The 24,985-nt window shown below is 36.4% G+C and overlaps 1 protein-coding gene across 1 annotated transcript in view; it reads right to left on the reverse strand.

Annotated features, from left to right (window-relative positions):
• Window positions 1-22,678, reverse strand: part of SLC4A10 (solute carrier family 4, sodium bicarbonate transporter, member 10) — a gene marked incomplete at its 5' end in the record, with an annotated part of 43,665 nt that extends 20,987 nt beyond the window's left edge. Inside the window, 9 exons of the mRNA XM_010077351.1 lie at window positions 855-960; window positions 11,478-11,723; window positions 12,885-13,018; window positions 13,204-13,378; window positions 14,773-14,873; window positions 15,480-15,626; window positions 16,127-16,214; window positions 17,983-18,140; window positions 22,590-22,678. Of these exons, the coding sequence (XP_010075653.1) occupies window positions 855-960; window positions 11,478-11,723; window positions 12,885-13,018; window positions 13,204-13,378; window positions 14,773-14,873; window positions 15,480-15,626; window positions 16,127-16,214; window positions 17,983-18,140; window positions 22,590-22,678 (1,244 nt within the window). The remainder of the gene's footprint in view (window positions 1-854; window positions 961-11,477; window positions 11,724-12,884; window positions 13,019-13,203; window positions 13,379-14,772; window positions 14,874-15,479; window positions 15,627-16,126; window positions 16,215-17,982; window positions 18,141-22,589) is intronic.
• Window positions 22,679-24,985: the final 2,307 nt, after the last annotated feature.

A 24,985-nucleotide genomic window follows, 5' to 3' on the forward strand; every position in this document is an offset into this window, starting at 1 on the left:
TTTGACTGTGTAATGAAATGATCCATTTGCGAGAAGAAGTGGTGACCTAATCTCAATATGACGTTTTAATCAAGCTGTACATGTTGCTTTAAAGAAGGCAAACCTGAAGCAGTAAATCCTTTAAACCTAGAAAAGTGTACCCTTTAGAAACAAGTTACATATCCATGCAAGCTCCTAAAATTCTTTGTAGCTTGTTCCCTCCACCCAATCCCCCAGAAAAAAAGTTACACAACTAAGACATACATAACACTGAAGGCCTACTGTTAGAACCATAGAATCATTAAGGTTAGAAAAGACCTCAAGGATCATCAAGTCCAACCGTCAACCCACACCACCTAACTCACTAAACCATGTCCCTAAGCACCACATCTACTACGTAAGAGAGAAATTTGGTCACTGAACAGAAGATGTTACAAAATTTCCCCCATTCCTCTCCTATATAGCCCAAACAGCTGTAAGAATGTTTTAGGGAAAATAAATGCTTTTGAGTCTTTCTACACAAGGGAACTTTGGTTTTGCCATCTGGCAGAATTTAGGACAAATCCGTTGTCATTTGACAGGTTTAGACTTAATCTCAAAACTCCTGTGCTAGTGTGTCAAGAAGTTTCCAAAGCAGGGCACAAAATGCACATACTTGCTTTAATGTGTACTCTCAAGGGCTGCAAAATGCTTACAAAGGAGATAATGCTACAAAATCTCTGTTAATCTTTGCTCAGTTAAGTATATTTCATGCTTTATTTGAAAAAATATGATCATAAAAAACATGGCATTTTTTCAATACATTTGCTGCAGTAGGAGGGACAAAATGATTTATGCTTATGCCTTTAGTTATTAAGTTCCAATATTTCACTTACTGACACAGTTAGGTTCTCCCATGGCACATCGGATGCAGATATATTGTAGTCCTGCCAGTATCCTAAGGTTTTATTGCTAGGATGTTCTGGTTCGACACAACTGCATCTGAAAAGACAGAAGAGTATGTTTTTCCTTAATAATAAAAGATTTATCAGATACTAATCCAAATTAGTATCCAAATGATATATTGAAATTGTGCTCTACTTTGCCAGATAATTTTAGTTCAAATGAATTCAGTAAATGCATGCTTTGAAGCGGTTTGTAGTTCAGTAGTAGCTAGTGCTATTACTAGAGTATAATTTGCCGTGAGGTGCATACGCATATATAGTACGTAACGTGACATATTAAACCACTGTCCACAGCCAGTTTTTCTACCTATTTTCCTCCTCTTCTATTGATACTTCCAAGCACATTTCCTAATACTGAGAATGTGCCAGTCCTGTTCCACCGCCTTATACCTAACACTTCCTTGCATAGGGATTAGATGCAATGTACAGTTCCAGGCTGATCCATTTCTCAAACACAAATTGTCTGTATCCTCTTTCTTTCTCTTTACCAGAATGCCTTTGCATGCAAGACTGACAAACTAGCCAGTGAACTGTCAGGGCTCTGCAAGATCACCAGCACCAAAGGCTCTGTGAAGTTCTGCATCCATTGTTTTTCTTTTCCCCACAGCTACTTTAAAAGCATGCTTTTCATTTTAAATTGAGTATTTTAACATACAAAAAGTGATGAGGCAATGCGGGAGGACAATACTGCAAACAGGCAATTTAAAATCAAAATTAAGTCTTTAAGGCCTCTGAAACAACTGCGGGAGGCTTTTTCTTTGACAAAGCCTTCAAAATATGCAGGATACTCTGTATGTTCCAAGATGTCAAGTGTGTTTTCCAGTCTTTCTTAAATTAATCCCATTTTAAAAATCTATAGTACTATCTATCCTGCTAGTATTTTAACATGCTTACGATGGCTGTAAATAAATTCTGTACTCTCCTTTCTGATGAAGTTTTCAGGAGTAGCTGGGGACAGGATAACATCTGACTATAGAGTGGAGAGCCATTAAGCATACATTTGCATTCCAGTTCTAGAACAGTTATCAGTTTATTCACTTAGCTATGCCATCTATTTTCTCTGTGGCTGTTTATCTTTCCACAAAATGACAATTCTCATCTAGATTTGTAATATTTTCTACCATCTACACGATGAGTACAGAATAGTGCCACTGTACTTCATTTACAATACTATACATGTGACAACAGCTGCATTTAATATATAAATAAAGAGAGATGCAGGTTGTCTTTGTGCAACTCCTTGCTTTTATTTTAAACGCAGCTATTTATAAAAGAAAGAAAAAACCCTTACAGCCAATAAACAAAAAAGCAAAAAACAAAAAAACCAAAACAAACAAACAAAAAAAAGCACCAGCGTTCAATGAAATAGAGGGCCTGAGCCAAGTCACTGAAGTAGAGTGGATCTTTCAAACATATTTAATATGCTTTGGATCAGGCCCCAAGTGCAGAATGAATGCGTGTTCAACGCATAGTTTAAAATATTACAAGATGGGTTAAATGAAGCGCATCACTACTAGTGAGCTACGGTAGCGTAATAAAGTCAGCAAAGGGGATGTCTGTGTTATTGCCAGGGAGTATTTGATGTTCATGCAGCAGAGGTGGCTCGTTCCGGTTACTGCTGTTTCCTATGAGCACAGGAGCTCCATCGCTGATCGCAGACTGGCCAGGCACTGGGCCATGGCCCATGGGGGTTTGATTACGGTAGGCCAAGGTGACGTGGGCTGTTCAATCACAGTCACTTTCTCACTAGAAGGGAAGACTGTGCATGTCACCAACACCACATGGTACAGCTGTACTTGCTGCAAACTGATGAATTACATTTAAAAGTTAGACAAGCCAAAATTTCTATTTCCTTAGTGAGAAATGTGACAATTGAAGTTCTAGTTTAATACAGCTCAAGTAATTCACCTCCAGATGAGATCATTACCCTCTTTATTTCTATATCAATACCAGTTGGGCCTTTTCCAGGTTTCACAGGCACTACTGATGGCAGATTGTTCATCAGCAAGTAAGTGACTTGTGCAAACTCCACCCATGCAGACCAAAACCACCCTGCACCCAGCTTTTGTCACTGAATGGGGGCAGAATAACTGTAAAGATCAGATCCTGCTTTCTACTGAGAAGATCATTATCTAACATTATATTATTTTCAATATTATATGTCTTTTGGCAACACTGACATTTTGATGTGACACGGTATCATGGTAAAAGTCTTCCAGACCCTGCTAATTCCTTAACATTGTATAAATGTGAGATAGTAAGATACTCCCTGTCCAGCCCAAAAAAACACAATTAGAGGTACCATTCAGTGACAGAACATAAAAGATTATCTACCAAAATGTAACATTTCATTACAGATGTAATTGCTTCAATGATGACTATTTCCCACCACAACTGACCTGCAAGGAGAAACACATTAGTGAAATAAGGCTTCTTACTTTAATCTTTTAAAACTTTTAGTCTCTTTCATTGTCATATTTTACTTTGAGAGGTCAGCTCTCAGAAGAGAAAGTAAAATACACTGAATTGTTAACCACTAACTCATCCTCTTATTTTCTTGATAAAATATTACTCAGAAGCCTGAAATAAGTATAAATGTATTGCCTCTTGGGAGGTTTCAAATACTCTTAAGTTCTTGTGAAGTTTAAATTGCTGAGCACTTGCCCACTACAAGAGATTTGTGTGGCATTTATGCTATTACCAATGAGCAAGACACCATACATACACCTATATTTTCTAAGCAACATATTCCACTCCAAACATAGTACCACCTGAGCAACGCCCTCCCATGCCTTTTTGTGACAAGGAGTCAGCAATCATCTTTGTTATGCTAAAAGATACAGAATGATACACATGATGATCTTTCACATGGTGAGGAAGAAGCCACTTTTCTCATGGCTAGAACATAGGCAGGGAAGAATCTGACACTGGTTGTGGTGGCAAAAGCATAAGTGTCACTACAGTGAAAATAAAAAAAGAAATAGCTGCTGCCAATCTCACAATACACCCATTTAATCACACTGATGACAGAACAATTATTTTTGCGTCTTTACACTTTTGGCTGCTGCAGGATGTTCTGATCACCTGGTAGCAATTCAGATGTCTAAACATGGGTCCCTATATATTCCATTCTATCTATGACACACCTGATGGGTTGGCACATACATGAGATTGTCTACGGTGACTCATGCCTTTGTTTTCACAGCAGCTGGAGGCTAAGAGATCTAAAAGGGCACTAGATACCCAGTCACAGGTCACTCCCTTCTGTATTCAAAATGTCTGTATTTTGCAGCTAGGCAGAAATCAGTGGTGCTGGCCTTTTTCTAGGGTACTTAAACATCTAATATAGACTATTACAAAGTGGCTGACAAATCTGAGATAGAACAATAAACCATTGCAGACAAGACAGTCTTCAGGAAACTGCAGGAAAGCTGTCATAAGATCAGAACTGACAAAAGGAGAAAGGTTCTGTACTAAAACCACTTTAATCCTGACTGTAAATTTGTTTACTGCAAAACAAGAAACTTATTCCCTAGGCCTATTTATTCAACTGAAATTGATCTGGGTCTGGCAGGGGAATCCCTTTAATTTCCACCTCTTACCCCCAATTCTTCAGGCTCATTCTTCACCCTTTTCTTCTCTTCAACCTGTCATGCATGCTCTCCTCCCCACACAGACTTTAAATGTGCAGCATAGTGCTAGTCCATCCTGCTGCCACCACAGCCAGTATAAGAGCTTCAAACAAGAGCCTTGTACAGTGTTTTTGTGAGTAAATAAAACACACTTAAATGATGCGGCTCCTTTGAAAGCTGCATGGCCATTCATCTCAAGCAGTCACAATTTTTCAGTATATTGTTTTCAAGACTAGGAGACACTTGCTATTGATGATTTTATCCAAATCATAAGGCACTGTTTTGGAGCTCCTATTTTTCCCACATGCACCTATTGCAAGCTACACCTATTTATACTAGCTAAGGATCTGATCTATAAAAGATGCAACTGCAGCTTCTTCATGATTAGCCAACATATCATTTCACCCTCCTAGAAGAGCAAAATATCTTTCTAGCTCACTTAAGACAGAGAATGAGATTTGCTCAATATGAATATCTATATTATTAAAAAAACAACAGGCAAGCATGACAAATAAGTTACAAAATGTGCTTGTTTAAACAATATGTCTCACTGAATATCAGAGCACATATTTCATAATATGAGTAGGAAGTTTTTTCCCCAAGACACAGCGTATGCTCTACAACTGTGCTGTGCACTGATCACGTAACAGAGACAGAATAAGATGGTATGAAATGGAAGGTAACATCAATGATTTTGTTTAAAAGTAAGGTGTTAGAATATATGCATACATATTCTTTATGTTGCATTTACAAGATTGAAGGAAAGCACATCAATAGCAGAATGCTATCTATGTTTAGGTTGTCCCCAAATATACCATTTTCGTGTGAATTAGGAGCACTTGCAGAGGCCTTCTGTTTGTCTAATAACTACTATGGGAAGGGATGATGACTTCTCTGCTGTCCCCTACCTACAACACCTGTATATCCCTGGCATTATATTTACCATACTCCTTCTCATGTCAACATTCATAACGATGAAACCAAAGTCTCAGTGGAGAAAAGACTGGAAAGAAAATAATTAATACTCCTGGGAAATTGACTTGTCAGTTAAGTTCTATTCTCAGTATCACAAACCCCTTTCAAAGCACAGCTGTCATGGCAAGACAAGATTTTTTCTTCATTTATTCATGAGATCTGCCATCCTGAATTAGACCATTGAGTCATTAAGTTAAGTAGCCCATCTCTGACAATCACGAACATCATCAGGCATCCACGTATATTCTCCAAAGTCAGAAGTCTACATCGTTTAGTTGGTGAAGTTGAGGAGGAAAACAGAAAAGCCTATAAAAGTACCTAGGCAATGCACTCAGCAGCACAACAATTTCACACATATAGAGAGATAAATTGGGGAGGGGGATGACTGATGTTAGGGTGAAGAAATCTCAAAGAATCAGGTTTCTTTGGATGACACATCAGAAGAAGAATGTGGTTCTGTCAACAGGAAAGTCTAGAAAAAAATCACATTGTAGTTTTGTTAACCTTGACTGTCACTCATAAAGATTGGTCTTTATTAGCTGCCTGGTGCAGTATGCAGTCCATGCATTCTTAGCAGCAAGGGCCATACATAGAAGTTAATGTGCAGAAAAGTAGTGTAATTACATGGGATATTGATAATTCACCTCAAAGCTTTCACTGAGAAATAGTTCTAGCATGTCACTTCACCCCACTACCAAAGTTTAAAAAGCATACACCTGAGGAGAAGAGATTCAGTAGAATGCTGGTTCAGAAATAATATACTGTAATATACTATAATGTTATATGGTCAGCTGAGTTTCAATTGTTCAGATGTAGTGTATCAATACACATAAATGTACTGCAACAAAACCAAGGATTTCATGTAAGCCTTTCCAGGTTTTGAAGGCATTGTGTATACCAGCTATTGACTACAAACTGAACACTGTGGAGAATTGCTTAAGAAGTGGAAGGGATGAGTAGTAAGAATGAAAGAAGCAAGGTGGGCACTCCCTGGGCTCAAAAAAGGGAGAAAGAGAAAAATCAGCCAAATGGGTTTGGCAGATTTAGGGAATTCCTTGATCAAATGGAAAAAAGAAAAATCACTTCTGGATACATTTGTCAAGAAGTAAAAGGGAACCAGCAGTTAAACTCAATTATGGCCGTTGCATGGTTCTGGGAAAAAGAGGGACATTCTTAGGGAAAAACATGATACAGCACTGTTATTTAATTGCAGGGAAAAAAACCTATAAAGAAAGAGAAAAGAAAATCTGTATTCACATCTAAGTTCAAAGAAATCATTACGGGACTTGGAATCCAATTACATGCGTTGGAGCCTAATGAGAAATACCAAACTTATTATCATCACTGACTCTTCTTATTCCAGCTGCAGCTTAAGGAACACAGGGTATAAAACAACATAATTTGCATCCAATAATAACATATTTAGATTAAGTTATACAGATAATGAAAGATTTAAAACTTGCTTGTGCAAACAGTGATATGCACAGAACTAATCTTCACAATGCCTTCTAGCAGCAATGGTTTCTGTAGCCTGCAAAAGATACTGAGATTGACATGATCTTGGCTCCTTAATTACATCAGAGTGGGATTTTCTACTCCTAATGCTTAAGTGCATGTCAATACCAAGACAGATTGCAATATGCATATTACTATGCCAAGAAATCACTTTAAAATTATTCAATGTAATCTGTTAATAATTGAGTAACTTCTGGTAAAGAATTATTAAAAACAACATGAATTCATCACTCTGAAAAAAAGATTAATAAAAACAAAAGGTATATGAAGTCCCAAGATGTAAGCAACCTCACACTGAAAAATAATTCTCTTCTGTATTCTAAGATAACGATCTTAAAATGCTTCTATTTTAAAGAATACTGGATTGCTTTCTACAACATGTTTCATCCACAATGCTTATTTTGTTTTTCCTTTTGAGAACCTCTAGTTTTAATCCACTCACATGTAGGGTCCTCCTTACCTAGCAAAAAGGATATCCTAATATTTAATATACACATTAAAACTGATGTGCATCAGCGTTCAGACAGGATTCACTAACTGGAGATATATTTGCTACAAGGGTAGGAAAAAGCAGGAGGAGGAAAGTGCAGAAATAAGAGTTGCTATGCCAACCTACAAATGCTAATGGCATGACAAATACAAAAAGGTCACAGTAAAAAAAAAAAATTAAAAAACGGAAGAAAGAAAAGCCCAGATAAAAAACAAATGTGTATTTAATAAACAATGCAGCTACTGTATTTAAATTCCTTCAAAACAATGCAGTTTAAAAATTAAAAAAAAAAAGGCAAAACAGTAGCACACTGAAAATTAGGTTGTCTTTGGTCTTCTTCGGATTTAGCTCTTAAATGCCTTATTCTTTATTGTCCGTATCAGAAAGATGGTGTTTTGAGAAAAAGTTACATACGAATGCTGAATGGATTTGCCTGCAAGTAGATCACCTGAAGATTAGGGCCAATATTTCGACACAAAGTAACAAACAAGTATAATAAAGAAAATGAGTAAGAAGTGCACTAGGACTAGTTCTACATTAATTAGATCATCCAACAAAAGATATTGTTGTCTTTTTGAGATTACCTGAAATATGGTTCCAATCTGGTTGAAATACCAACCATTTTAAATACTATTTTCTTTGTCTTTCTAGGACTTCAATGGACAGTACTAAGAGCATGCCAATGACTTTTCCTGGATCAAACTCGTGTCTTCAACAGGGCAAAAGCAACAGTACCGGGATGTAGACAGACTATGCCTGGACATCAGAGCATCCTTGGAAAGCCCATGGGAGAAGAGCTTCAAATATGTACAATGTCCTGACCTATTTATCATCAATTTTATGAGTGGGCAGACAGAATACAGAAAACACATAAATTTTACAGTATAACCTGAGTTTTCTGCACAGAAGTGCAGATCCAAGATAAAGTATTACATAAGCTTTGTCTGAGCATTCAAAGAGAAATTAGTTGCTCAACCTTATGAAGTTCGCCCATTGCTAATTAAAGAACTGCCAAGGCTTTACAAACAATTAAAAAATTTTCTTTAAAATCCCCAAAGAGGAAAATGCAAACGGCTGCTTTAATTAGCAAAACAGCAGACACTAATCAGCGTCTGTAACAGACTATGCTGGTCCTTTAAGGACAGGAACAGTTTCAGCCCAAGATTGTTACTCATTTAAACTACAAGTAGAAGAACTGGAGTCAGATGCTGCAGAAGCAGCTTCTAGTTCCTTGCGAAAGCAATATTCCTCAACTTCAAGCATACAAAAAAAAAAAAAAAGATTTTTTAACTTCAAGTAAGCCCTCTAGTTTCTGATCTTTCTGGAACTGAGATGTGTACAGACATTTGAGCAGAGACTAAGGGTTATTTGAAATTTCTTATCTTGCGATGATCCCGTGAGGATGGTATTTGGACACCTTCATGTTTCTGGGCAAACAGGCACTGTGTCTGGACAGAGTAATACGTGCATCTCTGCACAGCAAACCCACGGAGTTCAGGTTGCACCACGCCTGCTGTGACAGCACTGGTCATCTGGGCAGCTGATGTACAGCTGCTCCAACAAAGCACATCTTTCCATTCTTCTAACCTGTCGGGGCCGGTTCTGAAGAACTAAGAAAAACTCAGATGAAGGAGAGGGGAGGGAAGAGAACAGAAGAGGCTGGAATTACTGCTTTGCTGTGTTTAGAGCACACATCCTTGGAATCAGCAGATGTGCTCTGACAAGATAATCAATATGCATACTAGCATTTCCAACCATCAGTTTTAAGGTTAAAAAAATAAGCCACATCCCACAAGAACTATGCTGCCTATAACTATGTCTTACAGCTAGTTATTTTGGCATTAGTGGGGTCAGTTGCCATGGGTGTGATATCAATAATAAACAGGATATTGCTGCAAGTAGAAGATGCAACATAAATGCCGAAAATGAAATGTAATGCAAGAGTTTAAAAGTCAATTTATTTGTACTATCTACACAGAGTGAAGGAATAACTGAGAATATAGGTATGAAATGATGACCCCGTAAATAACTACAAAATTATTACATCAAATAATTTTGATAGCTATATATGTGTTTGAAAGCACCAGAAAGCAGTCAAATAGTTCTTCCAAACATCTGCAAGGCAGAACAACATCCTTCAAAAATCACTTTGGGATTCTGATTAATGGAATTTTAAACAAAATAAAAAACATTTATTTGTAAACATAAGAACTATGATGTTAAAACATGTAAAATATAGAGATACCTATTACAAGCAGGACTGTTAATCTTACTTCTCTGAAATCTCAAGCAATATCATGGGGTTCAGCTAACCCTGAATAAAGCTAGCTACCCAGGAATCTGTATTTCTATTCATGTTTATGCTTTTCGTTACATATTTTAACATCTCAGCTCCGCCTGCTAAATGGTTTCTGAATATTTTTTGTCATTGTATAGTATTCCAACATCTGTTTTTCAAAACCATACAAGAACATCATATTCTTTTTCCCTTTGAGATGACTACTTTGAAGTGGTAAAGAAAAAAAAAAATCCACTAACACTGTGTTATACGAGGCTCCTTAGAGTAAAATACCAAGTTCACAGAAGTTAAATGAAGTTAAATAAGACCAGAATATAACCTTAACTGCATCCATGGTCTATTCTTGATGTTTATTGCTTTCTCTTCAAATTAATATTCCTCTGTCTACTGATTAAACTATTAGAGAGAAATAATACTTTTTCAGCATGATGAGAGAGTATGTCACAGCAGAACTATAGTTTCTATAATTTAACTTGTTCTGTGTAGTAAGAAATATAATGTGCATCCAGATTCAGGATTTTCTAACTGTTTTTCTAGTGATAACATATACAAAGCTCAAATGTTTTCTCTGTTGCTGTGTTTTGTTTTTCCCAGCTTAGAAAGCAAATGAGACATTTGGTTGAGAAACGCCGGTTTTTCCAGTGAACAGAAGATGTGGCACTGTTCAAGCATTGTTCCATTTGGGCCCCAACCTGCTCTTGCAGAGGGTTCAAATAGGTTCAGTGAAATAATAGAGACATTTCTGGAGGGGGGTCTTCTCTGAAAATGCTTTTTAATGACATTTTAGTCGCTGAGGTGACAGGGCTTAACTGGCCTCAGGACAGACTAGGATCTTGTCCTTTACTAGAAGAACATTTTTGTTCTCATACCACAACAACAAATCTATGAGTTTTTATTTCTAAATTAAATTATATGAGTTAAAGCCATTCACTTTTTTATTCCCCAAGTAGAATACTACCTGTCAAAACTCCACAATAAAGCTGCTTAAATTGAGTCATATTTAAAAACTTGTTATTACGAACAAATTGATTATGACAACATCAATCACTACTGAGAAGCACCTAACAATTCCAAGTCCACTTCAGTTCTTGAAGCTTGAACCTTGACTGCGAGAGAGGTTAAAATAAAGGAGGTACATTAAATTATATCCTTTTTAGATAGGTCAATATTTCAATTTGGAAAAACCCCTAGATAAATCTGTTATAAAAATGCTGTCTGAACACCTAATAAAATATTATAAATCATCAGTACAAGGTTATAGTAAGAGATCATTGAGTTACACCTCATTAAGTAAAATTGTGAATAAACAACTAAAGCTGAGGTAACTCCAAGTCCTATTTTTTATTCTAAGACTTCCAAGTTGTGTGTGTGGAAGCTTTTCCAAACTCCAAGTCAAGATTTTTCTTACTTATCTTAAGTAAATGTGTATTGCTTATACCTCCAGTAACTACTACTTCCATATGCCAGCATCATGCCTAACTCAATAGCTTCCACATGTTAAGTTTGCAACTACTGCAAACTTTTCCTTCTGTGCACTGGCTTGCATTCCTCACAGAGAAAACATAACCTTTGAAGAAAAAAAAAAAAAAAAACACACAAACCAAAACAAAAAACAATATTAACAGAAGAAATCTAGTACTTACGAGTATTTTGTCAGCAGATCCAAATCATTATGCATGTTGATTGGATACGTCTCACTGAGATGAAACAGCTTCTCTAAGGCCTCATAAATGAAAATGATGCAGATAAGAGAAGCAAAAGCTTCTTCAGTAAACCGGGTAATGTAGCAGACTAGGGAGCTTGCATCAGTTGCAACAAGGATGATGCACAGGATTGCAGTCCACAGTCCAATGCTAGCTCTCAGAGAAAGGTACGACAACCCATACTCTCTTGAAAAAAGAAAAAAAGAATAAATTAAACACAGTTTATCTTCTGTCCAGCCACAGTACATGGAGAAGAGGCAGTTCCAAAATTTCCTTTGCCTAGAGATGTGTGATTCTGGGGACAGTCTGAATCAGAAATTATTTACCTATTCTGAACTAAAGATACGGTCAAGCACCCTCTTAATCTGAGCTCTCCTGCCAATTAATGGGACACAAAGAGCTCTATTTCTACTAAAGCAAGTGAGCAGATTTGAGAGTAGTCATGCATGTGAAGTGTGTAAGGCCCATCCTCTTTTTATCCCACATCCTGCTCTGTGAACAGCCAGCACCTGCCAATTGCTTCTTAAGCTGCAAGAGTAGCTCTAACAACAACTTTAATCAAAATCCTGTATGCTTATTGCATATTATAAAAGAGCTCCAAACACATTGGGTGACATTATCACAGAGAACTGAAAGGTCAACCTAAAGGTCATAAAAGAGTTTTTGGGGTGCTAAGCGGGGTATCCTACTCTAAGTTGTTCAGGATGTTCAGGAGATCTTGGTGCAGAAGTCCCCATCACAGCAATGAGGCAGAAAAGCAGAGAGGATCACAGAGAGGCATGATGGCTGCCAAGATGCAGACATAATTTTTACCCATGCACGCTGTGGTGCAGGTATTTCATGTATAGCACATTAACATAAATGTGGGATAGTCTGTTCTGGTTCGATGCTTCACTCCTTCTCGGTTTGGGTGGAGGAAGGGCAGGGTCTGTATTAGTGACTATTGAAAGATGGCACCATTGCCACTGCACTTCCTGGGTGAGAGGTAAGACCTTTTGCATGAGTTAGGGATGAGATAAACCACAGATTTAAATGTATTGTTTCATGGTAGAAAATTATACAATTAAAAAAAAAAAAAAAAAACCCACACATCCTGAAGCTTACATTCCCTTCAAAACAGGTTTGATTTTTTTTAAACAAACAAACAAAAAACCCCTCATCAATCTTGTTGTATTACCACCAATTCACTTGTCTCAGTTGCTGCATAATTTTCAGTGAAAGTCTAAGCAGTGCACTCCAATACAAACTGTTGATCTTATTCTGCAGATGTTGGAACTTTGGGATCAGTGTCTCTCCTTTTCACCTAGCAACACCCGAGGGATGAGGCATATCATGATCTTCACTTACTTGCAAAACTTGAATAAGATCTTCTCAAACACTAAAACTGGTCCTGTGCTGCCAAGTATAGTGAGAGGCTGTCCACCAAAGAGAGAGTAGGCAATTCCAGTCATGGATGCTCCAAACAGCGATTCTATTGCACTCTGAATATGATACAGAGAGAAGCATCCATAAATTTTCAAACAGGTTCTTTTCACAATGTCTTAGTCTGTAGCCTTCTAAACATTCAAACAGCAACATTTAAAGGTGAGTCATGCAATGCTAAGAGAATACTAACCAAAAACCTAGGAATGTAAGTTTGTTTTAAAAGTTCAGATTTAACACATACTATACGACCTTCAGTTGCTTCTCCCAGCAGACCACCAAATGTGATGACAGGAGACATGCAAGCACAGTAGAGAAACAAAAATGATGCCAGACACTGCAGACTGAGAGCATCCCTGAAGTCACTCCAGAAGAAGGGAGCTTTTCTTTTTATGTCTAAAATCAATCCTCCAAAGAATCTAAAAAAAATAGAAGAGATCAAATTGAATGAAAGGCATACCGAATTTTCTTGCACAGTATTGCTTTAAATATACTGTAGAGAAGCTATTGTTCCTTGATCATGAGATACCTACTCTTACAATTCATCCTTCCCAGAAAAAAGTTTATGGGAACCTTGTCTTGTAACTTTAATCAATAAACTGTGTTCCTAAAGCAAACTAATTTGCATGTTTCTTTTATAAAATCTTCATCTAATCATCCAGACCCAAAAGTTCTGAACAGCTGTTAGCTCCCACACATAAAACCCTATTATGTATTACGTTAAATAATTATTTGCATTTGTTTAATCAGAGAGCTGCCACAGTGCCCATTTGCCCACACGTCTACGTACAGAGGTTCATATTCTTTATTTAAGAACCTGTTCCTAAATATACTTTCTGATAGAACTGAATGTAGGCCACAATTTCCCAAGGACAAGAACTGTCGTCTTTTGTCATTTACACTATGCTAAATATAATCAAATATTTAGGAACAGATACTCCCTTACAATATACCATACAGTTACAGTAAATATCCCCACAATGTTATTTTTCTCACAGGCACCCAATGTATGAGACATTGCTGGGCTAGAGAGGAAGATGAAATGCCACCATCTCCTAAATATTAGAATGATCCTTTGACCTGTCAACTAGCAGGTTCACCAGTGAGAAACCGGTGCTTACAGCCAGAGTGGCCATCATCTCCTCTTCCCCACTGTGTATACCAACATTGTTGTTGAATCTTTAGCCTTATGCATGTAGAAACGATACTTAAAAGGCAGCAAGGTAAAAGAAAAGTCTGTCATACAACTACACTGCACTAAGGTAATCCTTGGCAGCTAATGCACTTAACGCCACACCATATTAGACAAGAATGTAAGTATTCCTTGGGCAAATCCTTCCTTCTGGTGTGTGCATATTGCAACCACCATGGTAATCGCAGCCTCATGTACCAGGACATATCATGGATAACTGAGGTTAAAAAAAATAAAAACTAGAGCTGCACACCCCAGAAACTTCAACTACAAAACAGCTGTAAGCATTCATAATATATGGCACAGGAATATTCCCAACTTTTCATTTGTGCTGTACAAAAATAAGAAATGTTAATCAAATTTAACAGAGGTCTGACCTTTATAAATAATAAAGGAGCTTGCAATAAATACAATGTGAAAACGCAAATCCTCTTGCCCTCTCCCTCTCTCTGCAAATTAGCATGTGTTGTCCTTTTCAACTATGTGGTATGCAAATCAGGAAAAATGCCTGAAAAAAAATCATATGCCAAGCCAGTCATCTGAGAGAGAACCAGACCATTGTGATTCCTTTGGAAGTGCATCACTTGGAACACTCAAGATTTTGCATATGTTTTCACTAACTTTCCGGTGCGTTGCAGTTCTGGTCCGGAGTGTCCTCCAGGTTGCTCTGCATCCCCATGGGCTGCGGTTCCATTTGGCACTCCCGGGATCTTACGCTTCTCCTACCAGAAGGAAAAAGATACTTCTCAAAGGTCTTAGCAACCAAAACGTAATTTTAGCATAGGAAACAGGCTTTGAGAGTTCAAAGACTAAATATGTAAATTTTATTGTAAGATTCATTAACATAACCTCTTCATAAGCTGTAGAGGAGTTCTGTAACAGGAAATAGTAGAAGGAATTATGGTCTAAGAAACATAATCGATCACAGAAAATTTTGTGTCGGAAAACATTTTAAAGAATAGCAAGCCAGGCTGCTTTGATCAGTTCTTGCAATAAGCTTAGAACAAAAGCAAACCATGACTGTTTGACTGTTTGGAACAATCAAAGATGCTTATGACCAATTACCCCTGAATTTAAGATCTTTAGATACAACTACCTCTCTTTCCTTGGGAGAGAACTAACATTGCACTACACGAAATGTTATCACTATACTATAAGCTTGGAAGACAAGGGTTCTCTTAAAGCAAATTAACAAAAAAAAAAAAAAAAACAGCATTCATAATGTCTATACAGTGACTCTGCTAAATGCTAAATTAATGAGACTTAATTCTACCTCACAAAAATTCATCACAGCGTTTTAAAATGTTTGAATTCTACAGTGTACAAACCTGAGAGGGAACATTTTTGGGTGGTTCTATTCTGATTGTTGGGTCCCACTCTCCAGGAGGTAGTACAGTAACCTGATCAAGAAACTCATCAATTCCAGATACCAAGTCATTGCGGTCTTTTGCTTTGTAAGCAACATCATGGAACACCTGTGAAAAACGGAGAAGTGTTATGTGGCAGGAAAGATAGATAGGGAAAAGAATACTCGTAACACTTTTCATGATGGCCCCTTTCCCCTGAAATAGAATGCATTTCATGTGGTTCCCACCAAACAAATAATCTCAGCTTCAATTGGAAATTTCCAATACATAGTTTTCACACAAGCTCCAGCTGCTATGAAAAAATATCCTTACGGGTGCTAAATGTTCTAGAGATTTTATAGTTTAAAATACAATTAGTTCCACTGGAAAGTAGCTGTGTAAATGGAATCTTCTGAAGATATCCTTGCATGTGAATATTGTTTCTCATTTTATTATCTCCTTATGGCAGCATAATCTGGGCTGTTACAGTATTGTGAAATGAACTAGACTGCTATTTGTGCATCATCAGCATGATTAGCCACATTTTATCTGTTCAATTCCACATTCGAGATCATTACATCTCTTCAGTCAGTACAAAATGACTAAAACCAAACCATGAATAAAAATACCTCATCTGTCATTAGTGTTGCAATTGATCTTCCAATCTCATGGTATTGTTGCCCTTTACCCAGTGGTCCAAGAAGAATAAATAAAAATCTGCAAATAAAAGATAAATTTTAAAAATTGTAAAGGCTAGATGGTTGAAAGTAACTACACATACTACAGAAATACTTATTTTAAAACTGGACTAGAAGCACCTCTAAGACATATATTATGTATAATCCCCCTCAAGATCCTCACACATGCATTTAAACATGAAGCTCTGGTTACAAAAAAATGTGAAAATAACTTCCAAAAATATATCATAACCTTCACAGTCAGACTTGATTGAGACTATCAAAAAACCTCCTCACATAACAAACTTTATCTTACATAATAAATATATGCAATTATAATCTATGTACAGAACACATTAACATTAATTTATTTCACTCTGTTAGTTCAACTGATCAACAACTTTATTGTAGTGGTACAACTGCAATATCGGGGAAGTTAAATTACCCTGAATAAAAATAATTTTTATATCGTTCTTACTCACTCTAGACAGCCTCTACTCTTGGCTTGGGGCTAGTAAGGGCCTATAAAATGTGGAGAATAGGTTCAAATTAAATAACTAAAGTCTTCAGTTTTGCTAAAATGCAAAAGACAATTTTTTACTAACATTATTAAATTGTTTTTAAAATCAACATTTTTGCAGAAATTCTTAATTATCCAAGCTTTTAATTATTTAAATTTCTTTTGGCCAAAAATCAAGAAATCTGTTCTTTTCCCTTTGGTGGGTTTTTTGTGGAAAGTTGGGGGAGGTTACGAGGAAGGACTCCAGAAGTTTTTTTCAAAGCCAGCTCAGTCCGTCATCGTTCCTTATACACACGCAAAAATTAGAAAAGACAAAAAAAAGTCATATCCAAAGTAACTACAACTTAAAGAAAATTTTATACTGTTTATGTGACTAGGAGCAAGGATCTGAGTCTCCTCATTGCATTTCATAGCATAACATTCCTTCCTGAGTGTCACCAACAACTGGAATACACTAGTGCCTCCTGTTGGAATTCTATTTTATAGAAACTAAAAGAAGGAAGGGGAAAGACAAACAGAACATGTGTACAAACATATGCACAAATACAAAAAGAGACTGCAGTAATAGTTAAGTCAGTGAACTCAGATATGGGAGAATCACTTGGGAGTTTTGATCTGAATCAATGCCAGCGGGACACAACATATCTGCAGATCTATTTAAATGCTTCCTGTTTGACAACACAGTCTATTTTAGAGATTTTTTTTTTAAATTCCTCATAATTTGTTCTCAAAGTATTTCAACAGAAGTTTCAACTTAGAAAAAATTAACCTAATAAAAATTTATGGTTAAAAGTTACATTCACTACCATGAAAGAATCTAGAAAGTAACTTTTAGAGGAGCATGATATTTATAGCATGTTCTTCATCCATTCACTATCCCTAGTCAATCAAATCACATAGCTTGTTTTTTGCCTTTACTCAACTCCTTCTTTTTTTTTTCTTCTGGACATAATCATGCAGTATCACACACGTACATTTCCGTTCCAGATGAAATATTCTAAGAAGCTGAATATTTCACCTTAATATTTCATCTGCAGTACCTGTGTTGTAACCTAAGGAGCTATCATTTCTACTTCTGCAAAGAATTACTATCTGCACAGACAAATGGCATGTTTCTCAATATACCCGTACATCATTTAAAGGATGCGTGGAAAGATTTCTCTAAGAAATGTCTTTGTTAAAGAAACAAACAAATTCATAACTTAATAAATGACAAAGTTGAAAGTCACATCACCCTATCTCCATAAGGTACTCAGAAAAACATGAAGAGAAATAAATCCAACTGCACCTTGTTGGAATTGGGACTTCAGCTAGTCCTGTAAGCAGCACTGCAGGAGACAACCTAACAAAAGCAACAACCGCACGGTCCAGAAACTCTAGTTCACCAACTAAGATGTTTGATGCTTCAGCTCCAGGTGGTATCTTCTTCATGAAGTGCAGGTCAACCTGGAAAAATTATATTAAATTACAACGTAAAAACTATTCTCAAGGATTTTTTTTCCCCCTGATTTGTTGACAGGGACTTTCTGGTCACTGCACTACAATCCTAGTTATTTCAATTATACAGTTTCTACTATTCTTGTCTTTTGAATAATTTTTTTTAAATAAAAATGTTTCTCAAAACCAAACAACTGGTCTTTCATTATTTGACTAATTTTTCTTGGAAACATAGTTCAAGTACTACAGAATTAATCTATAAAGACAACAAATCACATTCAAAATCTTGCTAAGAATATAGTATTAATATCCTAGTAACACTTTTTATCAATAATCGTAACAGCATCAGTAATTCATAACAGAAGAATCGTTAACAGTAGAACTAAAGACACCTTATTTTCCATAATTAAAAATTCTGAACATCATTAATTCACAGTTGCTGTATTATAATCTCAATGAGAAGAACAGATTCCACTAGATGTAATTTTCCTTCTACTACTCTAAGTGAAACTTATTTTTGGTATTGGATTTAATGGAAGACAGTTGCCCTTCTGCTGAAAATAACAGAAAATTTGCTATGACCATGATAGTCTCAAGAGTAAACTGAAAGAACAACGCAAAATAAAAACATTGGAGTTTTAAGGCAGCAATGTTGACTCTTACAGGGATGGTAGGAAAAGATAGATGAACAGCATCATGACATTGCTATATAAGCTCAAGGTATTCGCCTAAGAATGTGTTCATTTGTATTTATTTCCTCAGTATCAGGCTAGAGCTTGCTCTGTAACAAAGATCAACATGGAGTAACAGAGTGTATAATGTATGTTTGATTTCGTTATGTACCAGTATTGTCTACATTTCAAAATGCTTTTTTTTTCATTTGCTTTCCTTTTATTAATCTAAACACAACAACAGCAACCAAATCCAATATAAACTGTTAAAGTGGACCATTTTAATGTCTATCTTGCAGCCATCTGTCAGTACTAGTTTGCATAGGTTTTGGTAATATTTAGAAAATTGTTTTCTTGCAAATGGCTCTGGCAATAAATCAGAATTCAGATATAACACAGTTGCCTGTGTAATTAAATCTTACTTCCCTCAGATCACAAAGAGATGTCTAATGCTATCCTAAGCTACTCTAGAACTAAGACCAAAAACCTCATTTGATGCTTAAATAAGCATCAAATCAACCTGGAAGGTTGGAGTCAAAGTACTTTTTCAAGGTAAAGTATCAAGTGAGGTAAATTCTATTCCCCTCAAATCACAAAATAACTCTTCTGGGTTAAACACAAAACATGAACAGATTCACTTTGCCCCTAATTTTGGTGCCATAGGTCATTTATAGCTGAGAGAAAGGAAGTAGTGTTTCATGCACTCTGTACCAATTTTACCTTGCGATTGGTTTTAACATTTAATATCTAATGTCACATATACAACATGCTACAGTTGTCACCTTAAGGTCCTACTAGCATACAGATCACATAATCAAGGTTCAAATCTGAAATAAACATTCAGTCTCTTGTCTACCAGAAAGTATCTCCAGGTATGTTTCCTGTACTATTTATCAGCTTGAGATTCAAAAATCTTTTAGGTAAAAAGGATCTTTAAGGCCTCAGTTAAAAGGAAAGTAGCTGTCAGAGAAGCATCTAACTGGGCAAATGCACCTGAACCCTGGGTGTTGCTTCCACTATATAAAAAGAGCAGAAGTGGCCCTGGAGTGAGTTTGGAGCAATGGCAGAAGCTACATCCTTCGAATACTTCACCTAACCCATCCATCATACATCTTTTATCCCAAGAGGTTTTCAGCTGGATAGACATCATGTGCATCTTAATCAGCACCCTAACCTGAGCCATATTCATGACCTGGCACTAAAAAGCCCCAGCAAGCTCCAATTAAACACAAAACTAAATAGCTAATGTGGAGGCCATTCCCCTCCAGGGCAACTCAAGGACTAAAAACAGTGATGTGGGCCTCCCCTGGAACCAAACATAACTTGACATGAAGACAAACAGAAGCTACCCAACATCACTTCTTCAGAAAGCCTTGAGACATATTAATCAGATTTATCTATAAGCAGGGCCAACTAGTATTCAAAAATAAGTCAATTATTTCACACGGTATTTGAAAGACCAAACTCTGTCAGTATGGGACCAGGGTTTGATTCAGCAATATGGTTTCCATGTGGAGCATCAGGACGTTGCCATAAGAAGGGATGTGGGCACAGCCTCTTTATGCATTTCATATTTCAGGACAACAAGGGTTCCCTTCATTCTCTGGCATAAGAAGCAGAGACCAGCCAGACGCAGTTGTTAAACTGCCATCCCCATCCAGCTCAGACACAGGATAAAGTGGTGCTGTGACAGATCACCTCCATATTGCCCTGGGAATACAAAGTCCTCGTGGTGACCCCAGAGGAAGAGGACTGACAAACATCAGAAACTATGTCTCAATCTCTGTGTTACTGAAGTAACATTCAAGACAGCTTTTAGTACCATGTCTCACATTATTCATAAATAGATACCAGTACAATCAATACAGTCTCAGTGTTGTATTCAGATTAAATCAGCTTTTTGAATCAACTCCAAAATTTGGAATATTAGAAGTAGCCCAAGGGAGATAGATTAGCAAGGAGAGAATATGTGAGGTAGTCAAAGGTGCTTTTTGTAGAAGATAAATGAAATTAATATGTGTGACAAAATTAAAGCAAGAAATCACAATACTCAAGAGAAAATTAGTGTAGTGCTCTACTTTCCTCTCAATCTGTGCATATAATTCAAATTAAAACCATTGGGAGTTTTTGCAATAGCACATTTCAAGGGGAAATTATACATCTTCAAAAGGATAAACAGATCTATTTAAAGGCAGACAAAAATTTAGATTACAATCCTTTACTGTTATTTCTTTCCTGCAAATAAAAGTTGTTCCTTTCATATTCCTGACATCCCTCCTGGTATCTAACACCGCTGAGGCTAGCCAAAAGTTGACACGTTGATCTCTTCTCAGGCCAGTTTAAATAGGAAGATCTCTTTTGATCAGCAAAGCTGCAGCACTACAAAAATAGTGAGTGAAGGATCATTCTTGTTTAATACAAACATCATGCAGCTAGATAATGGACTGGGATTTTGATCCTACAATGCTCAAAGTAATTGGGGAAACATGCAAGAAAAGCACTACTGAAATTCATGTTGTTCCCTTTGGGTTGTTATGAGCTTCACCTCTGCACAGCTTAATTTTGACTAGACAGTTTTATTTATATTTGATATCCTTGACAAAATTTCACATCTTGGTATTGTAACACTCGCCAAAAAAATTAGTTTTAGTTAACACTTTCAATATAAATCAGGAAAGCAAAATCATACTTGACTTTTTAAAGCATTATAATCCTAGTTTTAAATATATTAAATATTAGCATTAAATTTTTAACAACTTGTCACTGTTTATAGATCTCCTTACTATCTCTGTAGAAATGTGGTCCATAATACCTCCTCAGCCAGCCTCCTTTCTTCTCACGTTCTTTGATAAAAAGATCTGTTTCCTATATTTCAGCCATATACCATTGCCTAGTCTGGCATGTTCATTCAAGAATTCAAATGGTGCAAATTACTGCTGCTAGGAGATAAGTCTGGCACCAGATGGAGCAATCACATAACTCTACTTTTAGCTCAGTTGCACTAACACAAAGATTCAACAGACTCAAAGTGCTGTTCTTCATAATTTTGGTTTAAATCACCTTTCTTCACTTACTCAACCTTGTTGTATTAATGTGTCAGCTGAAGTCATCTGTCCCTGTCAGGTCTGTCATCCGTATCTAACGTGACAGTTTGTTTTAGGTACATACAGACTTCTTAAACAAATTAGGATTCTCCTTTACATTAAGGCTGAGAAGCTGTTTGCTTTTCTTTGCTATCTAACATTGAACTGTCATTGCAATCTCCACTACTGAACAGTTAACATCTTTTGTGAAGTGTACTGAAATATCTTGGCTTGCCAGAAGAATTAAGTTATAGGTTTACAGAAACACATTCTGTTTGAGACATCTGTAATCCACAAGTTCAGGTTATAAAAAGCATAGTTTGCATTCATGTATTACTTCTACAAAAAGTAAAAACCTGAGAGGTAAATATGACTTACACAAATTCTGAATTACTTTCCTACTTGGATAATTTTCTGTTAAATTTGTAAAAATTCCCCCTACAAATATACACGTATTATATTATCACGCAATAAATTTATCTATGTTCCTAATCTGTGATTTCTTGTTATCAGTAATTCATCAAGAAAATTAAATTTGTTTTGTTTTGTTTTATACAAACTGTGTTGCAGTACACAGGAAACTTTAATGCTGAAGTAAAATTTGCACTTGACAGCTTTTCCTGATTCACATGGATTCATTTTATTTAATTTAAAATATCTCTTTGGTAGTCAGGAAGCTCTCTGCACTGACAGTGAATGCTTACCTTGCTAAAGTCAACAGTGCTGTTTTCTCTGCTCACATCATTTTTGTTTTCAATACAAGTTGGAGCAGACTGTGGGGAAACAATCTGACCTGCTAAAAAAAGTACCATTATTATAGAATACTAACAATTACTTCTACAAATAAAGCAACATCTAATGAAACGGTTTCATGAAACATACATTTCATATCATATATATATGAACCATCTAAACATGGCATTTTAATTAAAGACTTATTTAGAGTAACACATTTTCAAAATAATATATACATTCTCAAAACATGTATGTATATCACGTGCAGTTAGGAATGGGAGAAAGTAATTTACAAAATGGAAAAGATACTCTTGAATATTGGAAGACAAACTTTCTATGCCAATTAAAGTTTACAGTTTTTAAGATACTACATTTGAGGAAAGTCCTGCGGTCATACAGTTTTTGTAAGTAATTTGAGGAGCTGCCAATTTTGGGCAATATATGTCTACAAGAATACTCCTCACTGAATAAAACAGGATTGCTAACTTTCATAAATTTACTCATGTATATAAGAATGTCCTTATAATAACAACAACTGCAAAACCCAGCATAAAAGTGGTCCGCTATAAAAATAGATGCATTGGAAATTAAGATTATTTAAAAACTCAGTATTGAACAATGTGATTCTTGACATCTGTAAAACAAATGCTTCAGCAAACAGTTTCAAAAAATTCCAGTAAGCATTTGGTATTTTATAGAAGTTTTAATAATATCTCAAGATGAGAAGTGTTTAAACACACTTCAGCCTCATGTAAGCAAACAGTAATCCTTGTGACCCACAAAATTTTGCCAACGAAAGCTCAAAAACAGGATTAAGTAACAAGTATATGTCACATAAAGCATATTTTTACTTAATGCCAACATTGTCCCTGTACACAGCCAGAGGCCGCCGAGGGTGCGGGGCTGGCAGTGGGGCAGCACGCAAACCCCCCAGGGTGCTGGGCCATCCATTCCCTGCTTGCCTGCACTCTTCCTCCCTGCCTGGCATGGCAGGAGCCATGCACAGCTCTGAACACCACCACAAAGTATGGGGAAAAGTACCAAATATATGAGCCAACTATCGCTTACTGCCCTAACACATACCCAGGAATAACTACAGAGTCCAACTGGCCCAGAGTCAGCATCTCGTGCCCAGCATATATTTGTTTCCATAGCAAATAAAGTCTCTCATATGACTGAGAAACGATGATGTGAAAACATTAGTTCTGGTGAAAATCAACCTAAACTTGCACAGTAACAAAGACCATATGTTCACGATACTTGAAGATGAAGACAGTCAGAAAGTCCTAAGCTAGGCACATTGTCTGGGCAATTTAAAACTCCATGGTGTGTCCCCTCACACCGCTGTTACACAGGCCCATACTCCAAGCATGGCCTCAGCCACAGACAGGAAACAGAGAGCTTCGCAGAGTCCAGCCTGAACAGGACAGGAGACTTCTAAGGGCACCTCAACCATTGCCAAAATACTGAAGTATACAGCTTCTGTCACAGCTGAGCACTACAGCATCCCTGTCTAAGTTTGGTCATGAATTCCCAGTTGAAACACTTGCTCAAGGACCAGGTTGGTTTTCATGAAAATCAACATCTCATCTTCCACTAGGCAAATCTCCCATGACACAAAACAGGTCTTGGGTTCTTGTGCTGCATCCTGGTAGCACAGATTTCATGTTGATTAGGAAGTACAGGAACAAAATGTTTTAAAATGTACTGCAAGAGATATTATTATTAAATGTATCAATCTTAAAAAAGTAAATATTTCAATTATATCTTTGATTCAGGAGAAGGACAGATTAAAACAAGAATAGAAATTAGGGGTTTTGCTCAGCACTACAGTGAAATAAACAGAGAATGGCAAAAAACCAGACACAAGTATGTTAACCTAACCAAGTAGATAATGTAAGTCAGGATTAGAATTTACATATGACAAGAATAAAGGACTGATTTCAGAAAGCAATATACTAATGTAACTTAAGGGAATTCACACTAAAAAAGACTATTAATTCCTAAATGTCACAAGAGTCAACTTTTGCAAATCAGAAGCCAGAAATTATTAAATATGCAAGACGCTTACAAGCAGTCATTCAATTTGTCTGTTTTAATTAGAACTTAAAGAAAAACCACTGAGTTCCCTCATTGTTACACCATCACCTTTACACTATGTATCCCCATACACTACTTCACACTGTAATTTTTTCTCTATTATTTCTTTAGCAACCTTTGAACTACTTTTACAGGAACCATCCTGTAGTATAATAACTATTAAAAATAATTAATAGATAAATTTAATTTGTGTACTATTTTGGAGATTTTAATAATGTAGAAAAAAAAACCTTCCACTAGAATCATAGAATCACAGAATCATAGA

This window comes from Pterocles gutturalis, unplaced genomic scaffold (genome assembly GCF_000699245.1).
Source record: "Pterocles gutturalis isolate BGI_N339 unplaced genomic scaffold, ASM69924v1 scaffold38013, whole genome shotgun sequence".
Taxonomy (NCBI): Eukaryota; Metazoa; Chordata; class Aves; order Pterocliformes; family Pteroclidae; genus Pterocles; species Pterocles gutturalis.